At 40.0% G+C, this 10,318-nt stretch overlaps 2 protein-coding genes across 4 annotated transcripts; one reads left to right on the plus strand and one right to left on the minus strand.

The window, feature by feature from the left end:
• Positions 1 to 901: 901 nt before the first annotated feature.
• LOC100649099 (anther-specific proline-rich protein APG) lies at positions 902 to 5,727 on the minus strand. Of its 2 annotated transcripts, none has more exons than XM_020865100.2 (3): positions 5,597 to 5,727; positions 3,624 to 3,876; positions 902 to 2,478 (listed from the first exon to the last, which is right to left on the minus strand). In XM_020865100.2, the coding sequence occupies exons 1-3, from the start codon at positions 5,600 to 5,602 to the stop codon at positions 1,982 to 1,984; spliced, it is 756 nt and encodes a 251-aa protein (XP_020720759.2). In that variant the 5' UTR covers positions 5,603 to 5,727; the 3' UTR covers positions 902 to 1,981. The 2 variants fall into 2 exon arrangements, with proteins under 2 accessions (XP_020720759.2, XP_003398462.2); XM_003398414.4 differs by lacking the exon at positions 5,597 to 5,727 and adding an exon at positions 4,221 to 5,041.
• A 108-nt stretch (positions 5,728 to 5,835) lies between these two features.
• LOC100648365 (tetra-peptide repeat homeobox protein 1) lies at positions 5,836 to 9,998 on the plus strand. Of its 2 annotated transcripts, none has more exons than XM_003398083.4 (4): positions 5,836 to 6,318; positions 8,022 to 8,218; positions 8,323 to 8,545; positions 8,883 to 9,998. In XM_003398083.4, exons 1-4 carry the CDS (start codon positions 6,304 to 6,306, stop codon positions 9,291 to 9,293), a joined length of 846 nt encoding a protein of 281 aa, XP_003398131.1. In that variant the 5' UTR covers positions 5,836 to 6,303; the 3' UTR covers positions 9,294 to 9,998. The 2 variants fall into 2 exon arrangements, with proteins under 2 accessions (XP_003398131.1, XP_048265358.1); XM_048409401.1 differs by lacking the exon at positions 5,836 to 6,318 and adding an exon at positions 7,336 to 7,392.
• The last annotated feature ends 320 nt before the right edge of the window (positions 9,999 to 10,318 follow it).

A 10,318-nucleotide genomic window follows, 5' to 3' on the forward strand; every position in this document is an offset into this window, starting at 1 on the left:
CGTTTTACATTTAGATGGTTTACGACGCATACGGAATACAGTTCGACGCAGTTTGATGTATTGGAAATTTCTCAGATCTATCGGTACGAAATATTTACGTGGAATACATAAATAATTAAGAGAATATTATGTCTACGTTGTGTTTTGTTGCTTGCGATTCTTTTCGTATTATCGTTGTTGAAACATGGACTGACAGAAGAAGGTAGAATTACAACAGTCGCATCTGTTATTTTATATAGGTTGGGGTTGATATTCAAGCTGATTCACACGGATCGGATATCACACCTTTTATTTTGTTTCTTATACAAAACGCCAAATCACACAGGAGGCGTCTAATCACACAGGATGCGTCTTGGCAATTAACGCGTGGTCGACTCTTAAGACAAAGGAGCGTCGTTAGGAGTCGTACCAACCTAGCTTTTAGTAACTAGCGGTCATACCAACTTAACATTTCTTAACAGCATCTGCAATGTGGCGATCGAGAATACGTAGAAGATGTAGGAAAAATAAATTTAGTTCGATTATATACGGTTATCGATTAGATTGTTAATATAAGGAGTTAATATATTTCCATATGGAACCTGCGCGAATCTCACTGATAGTTTACTTAAAATGAATCGTGGATAAACGAAATTTTAAACTACGTATCCTACGTGTCTTGATACGTTGATCGATGAAAATTACTTGTTTGACATTTCAACGTGACTGAAGGGTTCATCTGTGTAAAATTATCGCAAAAGAAATCCTAGTACAGGAAAGTTTCTAAGCTCTAACTTTCTTCTTCGTGCAAGGTCGCTACAAATCAAACGGATCATACTTTCTAAGGGAGAACTTTGTTAATCCTCGCTCGTATAAACTGCGAACGTATCAAAAAAGGAAAAAGAAGAAAAGACTGTTGATATAAAAATGCTTAACGGTATTAAATTTCGTTTATGTAACAACAAATAAACGTATTAAAGATTCGTCGATACAAAAATTCTTGGCAGTGTCAGTGCGTAGTACTATGTACACAATTCGCTCTTCTATCGTTTTAGCAACAATTACTGTACTATTGGAATGGACTAGTGTCGAAAAATTCGGAAGGACGATTAGCCAAAATAACGTTGGAAAAAGTCATTTAACGCTTAACTGGTCTCGTTAGGTTAGAAATGGTCGCGGTAGTTTCACTTGGATCGTTTAATTTTACTTTGTGTTATACGGGCAATACGCGATTAAAATAATCGATAAATCTTTAACATATAAAATTAAATGATCTAAATGAAATTCTAGCGGCCATTTGTACAATACAACGATATTAGTTAAGAGTTGACGCAGGAGCTACCAACGCAGTCAAAACAACTGGTTTGTAAAAACAAAAATTACTCCAATTTTTTCCAAGATTTTCTCCAGTTTTTCTCTATAGATTCTTTCTACAGTTAGTTTCTCGTATAACTCTCCGTAGCTCCTTCTCATTAGAAACTCCAGCAAGTCAAATTTCAAATTTTGTACCAAATACGCTGCTGGCGTTGTAAATTTTTGTCAAAAACCTGTCGTTTTTCTCACTTCGGTCGGTGTGTTAACAACTGTCGGTGTATTATTAAGGGTCGATAGATTCGATGCTTGGAAATCGTCGGTGGTAAGACTCGGAGAAACGTACCAGACGACACGCGTTAATCTGCGCTCGAAACGGAGTTATTTCTGTGAACGTAATTAAAAAGAGTAGAGACTCGTTTCGCCTGTCACGACTGACGTAAGAAATACTCTGCCCTTGATATGTTACATATTTTTCTACGATATATCGATTCCGTGCATCCTCAAATGCCCCTAAACAGCTACGTAGCCCGCGATCTAATTCTAACATCCGAGACGAGAAATGGCCAAAGTGTTAAATCGATGAAACGATGCCAAACTTCTCAACGCTATGGTACACCGCCATCGACCGCCAGTAGCTCCAACGTGGAAAATTTTGGTTAACCGACAGAGACATCTCGAAGAAACCTTCTTACTTGAACCATCCATGCGTCTTGTGAGCATGAACGGCAACAGGTACTGGATAAGGTTTGGGAACGTGGTAAGGCACTGCTACGTGAACAGGGTAGGGCCTGTCCACGTGGACCACCTTTTCGTACGGAACCGGATACGGTTTGGGTACTGGAACAGGGACGGCCACTGGTCGATCCACTGGCACGTGAACCGGCCTATCGAACGGTACTGGTACTGGTCTATCGACGTGCACGATCTTCTCCACGTGGACCGGATACGGTTTTGGCACGGGAACAGCTACTGGCACGGGAACCGGACGATCCACAGGAACTGGAACCGCTCGATCGACCGGTACAGGCACCGCCACGTGCTTCGTCACGGGAACTGCGACTGGAACCGGATGCGGCACTGGCTGAGGCACCGCGACTGGAACCGGGTGCGGCACTGGCTGAGGCACCGCGACTGGAAACGGTTGCGGCTGTGGAATCGGCTGAGGCACCGGTACTGGAACTGCGGCTGTTGAAATAAAGAAGAGGTGTCAGTTCGGTCAGTCGCTTGGCGTTTTCTTGCGACCAGTCGCGATCCAGCTCCGTTTCTGGTTTTGTTTATACTCAGGTTGATATCCGGGCACAGCGCTGCCTCTATATTCGCTGGTTCGTACGAGAATTGAGACAGGAATTGAGAACTCGATGCGTCAATGCATTAACGAATTGAATTAGTAAATTAAATATTTACGCGGGTCTGTACGACTCGGTACATCGTGGTCTTTGGATATTTTGTTCGTCAGAAAGAAGGTCATGCGCGCGAATATTTATCCGCGATGACTATGACCCAAGCGTGTTCTACGAGAGGATGCAATTATGGCAGATTGAAAATACGCGAATAATATCCCCTTGGGAATTTAACATTTAATTGTACAATAAGTTTCTATCGTATGAAGCAGCTTGAAAATACGTAAATTGCACCAAGTGTGCTAAATATCGCGCGATCAAATGGAATGGTTACAGAGAGGCAGAGGAAGAACACGTAGGAAATCCCTCTCGTCGTCTATTCTAATTCGTATTCGACGTTTAAATGCCATCGATTGCTCAAAGCCACATTCTAAACAACGAATGGCGTCACTAAAGATCTTTTCTTTCATAACTTCGACACACGCTTTTACCGTTGCTCAAGGGCGTCATCAAGAATTTCTCTTTGACGACGGTGTATCCCATTTCGGACATGGACTTGGCAATGGTAATGACGCGATCGAATTTCTTATCATTACGCGTACAAGGCAATCGCTTATTGCATCAACGTTTCTCTCACAAATAATCAACGATAAAGATAAAGGTACAGCGAGCACGACGGTCTACGTGAATTTCTTGCTTCAATATTTTTAGAAAAACTAAGATGACCATTTTCCAAACGGAGTACTACATGTCGTTTTGTATCTCCTGAAAGAAATAAAATAAATAAACGTTCAACCACGCGACATGAATATGACAAATAAATTAGATATTTTGTAACATTGTGTCTACCTGTATCGATTATCGTACTTTGTGTTAATTAGTTTTAAATCAATGATTCCTGTATCTTATTCTAATTTATAGTTAATATCTAATTTCTAGTTAATTTTCAATACAATTAAAACGCAGTAAATTAGTAAGTAAAGTACTAACGAGCTGCGTGCGCTACAGGTAGCGGTGGCGGAGGTGCTACAGGCGCGATCACGGACTCCAAGTGTCCACCCACGTCCGGAAGAGAAGGCTCGAAGACAGGCGCCGGTTCAGGATGACCGTACGGATGATCTGGCACGCCATATTCCAAATTTACGAGTCCTCTCTTGTCGTGTCTCTTCGACGCGACAGGCTTAGTCTTCTCGTGCTTATCAACGATAATTGCTGCACTGACCGCCAGGAACAACGACAAGACCTGCGAACGAACGTAGAACGTAGAAGAAAGAAAAATGAACAGAAAGGTTCTATCCTATTTTACGAACACAATAAGCTCGTACATAATTCGCGGAGATATATAAACTGAAACTTCACTGTTGATACAAAAATTGTTCAAAGCACACAACACTTATTCGCAGCTAATTCAACCACCGAGTACCTTATCACCGTCCAAAACCAATTTCGCCGTTTTACGAAAGAACAACGGAACACAGTGGCAGTAGAAAGGAATAAAATTCCAAGAACGATAAAATTAAATAAACCAAATAGACGAAGGATAAACGAAAGAAAAGAGAGAAAGGAAAAGAACGAACGAAACAATACCAAAATAATCTTCATGATCGATCCTCGAGACGCTCCCTAAATCCTAGCTCGCAACTACGAGGCCGAAGGAAAACTGCGGTTGCTCGCTATCGGTGACCCCCATAAGTATTTATAGGGCATGCACAGGTGACACATGGCAATAGGAAGGAACCATCGTTGTCTTGGTTCGAACTCAATGGACTTTCGCTGCGTCCAATCCTGGGTGATGGCCAAATAGCGGTCGTGACCGCTTTTCCTTCGTTTACACATAACGAGCATGACTATGTGCATAACGCGGGACGAGACGGTATCATCCGTCATTCACATATTGAAACGAACGTGAACAACTTCGCGTGACCAAGTATCCGTCTTCGAGATCGTTCGGATAGCCGAGCGACTGCTAGGTGAAAATTGTCTACGTGAACATTCAAATTAATAAGAATAGCGATGCGCCGAATCGTGACACGGTTCTATAGCAACCTGGTTATGCGGTTGAAGCGTAGTTTCGTGACATTTTTGTTTCATATCCTGGCGGAAGCGTGGCTGCGCTCGTAGACAAAAGGGAATACAAATGTGTCTTTCGCGTAAGCGTGAGACGTGCGTTAGAAAAAATGCTTTACGTTATAGCTGAACGTGCGTATCGTGCAACGATTCGAGGAGTATACTTCGTAAGAACGAATCGATCATTAACGAGGATAAATCAAAGAGAGTTACAGCGATGCGAAAGCAAGTCGGTTGCAAGGTTCGTTCGTTCAAGGCGTTATCTGCAAGCGGACAAATGAAATTTGAAAATTTGTCGCGTATGGATATGTGGCGCGATACCTTTTCAATAAGCTTGTTCGTACACAGAACTATTTTTATTTAATAATTAATTCGGTACCGCGTGAACAGTTAATCGTTAAAAATTAATGTTGCTAGCGATAAAAGTTAATCAAATAATAAATAACTTCCCTCGTGTAAGCATATCGATTCAACTTGAGACCTTGTACTTGACGAACCAACGACTTGCTTGGTTAATTGAAAGTTAATTGAAGTTGTCTAACTTGACCGTCGGGTATTTCGTCATTGTAGGGCTAATACGTACGTACTACGAGCCTGTTATGCGCTCACCGGCGTTCATAACGATGAATAATGGATGAAAGGTAGTGGCCGGCATTAGAAGTAGCTCGTACGTATTAGAAAATGAAAGTTAAGAAAGTTCGCGGATGCGGCCAACGCGGAAACAAACCAGCGACACTGGTGCAAGAAACGGACCAGCCGGTTTCGTTGATCTCGTTGGCCGAGTAAAGGCGACAGCTCCGCGTTACAGAAACCGAAGAATGCTATGCGTTCACCGATTCTAAATCGTGACACGAATTGCGATTCGCTCAATTTCAGCAAGCTTTATGTATTTTTACCACCATACGAAGATCCTGTCGATGAAACGATTTCACGGAGAACGTACGCTGCTGCTTATAAGTATTAAAACTTGAAGATCGCAGAGAAAATTTTCTATCGTTCGCTTAGCAGCAATTTCCTCAAACGAAATTTTATTTTCGATAGGCTGTCGATCGATCCTATGACGTATAGTTGTGTCTTGCGTGTTGCGCTTTGTTTTGGCGCGACGTTTCGTCGACGTTCCGGTTCACTTTCTCAGGGCAGACCTGCAAGGAGAAAAAGGGAATTAATCGAAAACCGCAGGATCGCAAATATTCCATCCGACCATCGTGAAAGTTTAATATCTAAAAAGTAAATCTAAAGTCTACGATAAATCTTGCGTCGGTCAAAGTGTCTTTTTATTTGATTTTGGACAAACCCGCGGTCTGGTGATAAACGTTTCAATTCGACTAAACACTTGGAGTCAAGATATGAGACCGGTGCTACGCGCGGTCATCGAATACAGCGTCAACGTGAACCAGATTCGTTATAGTATGTATTTAACCACTTTCTTCACCGGAAATACAAAACTCGCCGATCAACAAGGTCGAGTTCCTGATCCTATCAAACACGGGAACCTGACTTGGACCATCCGGAACTATCGATCTGTTTACCTCGACAAACGGCGAATATATAAAGCTAACGCTTTTCTCGATTTGACGAATAGTTCCTCCTCAACGAGACCGCAATGTCTATGATCTCGGTAAGAAACATAAATCAGCAAGTACCATAAGTAAACCGCGGATATTTACGCACTTATACGAAATACATAATACGTAATATATAATGTATATATATAGACGTGTAAAAATGCACAGAATACGCATAATATACAAAAATATATAAAATATCTAAAGCGCTTGTTATAATATTTAATGATCTCTAATCTCTAAGTAAATTCCAGTTTCTTAGCAACGTTTAATTGGCGATCTATTTGTCGAACTACTATCTCTGTAAGGCTACGTAATCTGATATACTATATTGTATGCATGAGTATTAACTCCTTCGCGCTGGATACCACGCTAATATTTATATTTAATTAAAGAATAGAACCTGAATAAGAGATCTGGTTCTTCCGCCGAATATTATAACGAGTATCTCGCATTAAGTATTTTATATACAGAATGTAGCGAAGAATCGTGATACGACTCTTCGTTTTCGAAAAAATCGACTATGAAGTTGCGTTACGTGCGCTTGAAAAGTAACGACGGTCAAGTGGACGGAATTTCATAGTTGATTTTCTCGAAAACGAAGGCCTGTATCGGCAATTGTCGTCATTCTACGTTTTCCACTTACTTTTCCACGGAGAATCACCGCTTTTCGACTTGCACCACGATTTTCGGCACACCCTGTATGTTGTTCATACGTGTAATTTGTATAATTCATAATTATATGTAATCTAAAATCCTTGCAAACAGAGCAGTCAGTCGTTTCAATCTGTAAATGCAGTTATCCCAAAGAATTGCTGGTTATTCGAAGAATGTTTCAAACAGAACTCGTAATTTAGTACAAGGTAGTAATTTGATACAATTACCTTTTTCGTTCAATCCATTTTACATCATGTAGCATGGAGAGGTGCAATTCGTAATACGTGTACTCGGCATAAAGTTCCAGAAACGTTTCTCGGTCCTCTAATTGTTATTATTTATTTAGTTTTTATTAATGATCAATAGTCATTAACGACCACAAATTAAATTATATAAGTAAGTACAGTCACTACGTGACTCGCTGATATTTTATGTATACGTACCTACAGGTGTCTACGTGTGCGTATAAAGTACGTATAGGTGTTATAACACGTATTACAGTAATTATACGATTAGTGTTGTTGACTACGATGTTTTATTGGATGCTGCTTCCATGATGAAACATAGGACTTCGTTAGTTTCTTTTGTTCTTTCTAAGCTTCCATATTGTGGCCGTCAAATATTGGCAACAATATTTAGAACAATTTACTTTAGCTCACTTTCCTAACCTCTTTGCTTAAAAAAAGATCAGAAACGTTTGAGACCGATCAGTAAACACAAACACGTCCGGTGAATTGTGATTCTTTGATCATTTCTGGATCCGAGCCAAGTACGCTAAGAAATCCGCAACACTGCGTTAAACAGACGTGATAGATTCGTGGTAACAGCGAGCCAACCATTTCCTGTCATTCAACGGTTCAAACAATCAAACTAAACGTAGACATTGTCAGGACAAAATTAAAATTATTAAACGAATCGATAAACTTGGAATTATTTGATTTTTCAATTGGTAAGTTAGATATCTCTAAATGTGTGAGAAGAATTTGCGTTGAAGTTTCGTTGTCAAGAAGTGTAAAAATACAAAGCACGAGGAAATGAAAAAGAATTGGATCGACTTTAAACGATTATAAAGTAATTTTCTACAAACATTGAATTTCAGCTGTTCCTAATACTTTGCTGTGGCTACGCGCTAACTGCAGAAACAAACGATACGAAACAAAGTAAACGGGGGATACCAGAAGCTGGTGGATGGGTTGGAATACCAAGTTCTCATGGGTACGGCCATGGACAACCATGGTTAGGTGATCCAGGTTGGAAAGGGCTCAAATTTCCTCCCTTTAACTTAGCTCATGGAGGGTAATGATATCATAACTTCGTAATTCATATTTTTAACTTTCGATTGAAATCATCTTTGACTTGAAATCTCTAGAACGATGATGTTTATGTTTTGTGGTTGATAGATTGCATGGCGGATTATCATACGGTAGAGTACCTGCTATCTCTTTACCAATCGGGGGGGCCGATTTGTTGAAAACGTTTCCAGTATACATAACGAAACACGTGGTTCTGGAAAGACCAGTTCCCGTTCCACAGCCAGTTTACATCGAGAAACCGTATCACGTGCCAGTACCGATCGAAAAGATCATTCACAAACCGGTCCCGGTTCCCATTCCGATACACGAGGTAAGGAAACATCCCTAAATTCTTTTACCTGACGCTATGTTTTCCAGACGATATCGACAACATTTTTGTTCTATATTCGCGTAACAATCTTTTTGAAATCCATATTTTACCCTATATTTACGAAACGTAGTATGAATAAATTTTATTCTATATTTTCGACTTATTCTTACTTCTCCGGTTGTATTACAGTTTCGAAATCACTCTGTATGCTACTGTCCAACGAAAGGTTAACCTTTGTAATTCCTCCTAAACGGTTCACATTTCATCTAACTACTTTCATTCACAGAATTTACCTCTCAAAACAGGTAATTCATCTTTGAAATCTACTTATCCATAGGCAGTTCCGGTCCCGGTGGAACGCCCAATTGCAATACCGGTGAAGCACCCCGTGGCGGTGCCAGTACAACAACCGTATCCAGTACCGGTAAAGCAAGCGTTTCCAATACCGGTCCCGGTTCCAGTTCCGATTCCGGTCCATCCAGCTCCGATCCCGCTGATTGGCGCTGGTCCGGTTGGCTCACCGGCATACGACGGTAGAGGTTATGGCGGCGGTCACTTTTATCCCGTGTTGCATGGCCACGGTCTGCACAGCCATCCGTTGCCCGCGCAGTTCGTTCATGGTTTTGGCGCCGGTTTTGGACACGCTTTCGGCCACGAGTACGGTCACGGCCACGGTTACGACTATCCACATGCGTACGCTGCCGACTTCGGTCATGGACACGAACACAAAAAACGAAGCAAGAATTGAAGCGCCGATTCTCAAGAGAGAGGCTCTTTAACCCCTTAACTTTTTCGCGACGAATTTTCTTCCGACGATAAAAGCAATAATAATCTATACTGTAGTATACATTGAACTAGATAAAACATATCTTTGAAACTGGGATATATAGTCCCAGTCAGTCTTTGAGATCAGTTTCCTCTAATTTCAAAATGGTAGATAGGATGTTTTAATTAACATAATTCAAAAGAGTAGAATGTATTAATATTCGATTGTTACAATGAACCGAGGCTTGTTGATATATAATTAACTTGGAGGAATTGTATATGGAAGTTTAAAAAATAAGTGTTACTGCATTTGTCAAAAGCTCCAAGTTTTGTTAATTTAATACAATACTTTTATATAAGTGTTCTAAGGACTTGTTGTTGATAATATGTTTCATGTATTTATATACATTGACTCGTAATTAAGTAACAATATCGAAGATTATAGTTTATAATTTTAGAGTCAAGACAAAACAGTTTTTGTTATAGTTAAGGACAAATATTTGTCAACTTACTATTCTTTTTGTTTATTCTATCCCTTTTGCTTTTCAAAATACACACTATCGAGGTACACACGCATTTAACATTTAAGTACAATATAGTACCAATAATTTTGTATATTACAATGATTTTATATGATAATTTTGTAAAGATACAAATACCGATGTTAAAAATATATTAATTTCTCGTACGTTTTCTAATAAATCTCCGAGTCCTCCTATATGCCTCCTCTATATCTACATACAGTTACATACATGGCTTATTCCTGTGACAGTGTCTCTCAACTATACGTTCTACGCGTATAAGATACACGGAGTTGTATGTCGCGTTTCAATGTAACTTAATAAAATTTCATTGCTAGAAATAATTAATCATATTATAAGTAAACAGCAGAAATTTTGGACATAATCGTAACAGGTATTTCAAGTAGTCTTTCTTTACCTCGAATAAATGTCATAGAACACAAGAAATTCGACCAAGAGAAGTTGAGAGATACTTTTCGTGTCACCA

This window comes from Bombus terrestris, chromosome 10 (assembly GCF_910591885.1).
Source record: "Bombus terrestris chromosome 10, iyBomTerr1.2, whole genome shotgun sequence".
In the NCBI taxonomy this organism is placed as follows: domain Eukaryota; kingdom Metazoa; phylum Arthropoda; class Insecta; order Hymenoptera; family Apidae; genus Bombus; species Bombus terrestris.

Coding starts and splice junctions, on each gene's coding strand:
- LOC100648365 (XM_048409401.1), top strand. CDS start 7,354: ATGTATACGTACCTACAGGTGTCTACGTGTGCGTATAAA. Junction 7,393..8,021: donor TGTCTACGTGTGCGTATAAA/GTACGTATAGGT, acceptor ATTGAATTTCAG/CTGTTCCTAATACTTTGCTG. Junction 8,546..8,882: donor TTCCCATTCCGATACACGAG/GTAAGGAAACAT, acceptor ACTTATCCATAG/GCAGTTCCGGTCCCGGTGGA.
- LOC100649099 (XM_003398414.4), bottom strand. Junction 2,479..3,623: donor ACCTGTAGCGCACGCAGCTC/GTTAGTACTTTA, acceptor TTATTTCAACAG/CCGCAGTTCCAGTACCGGTG.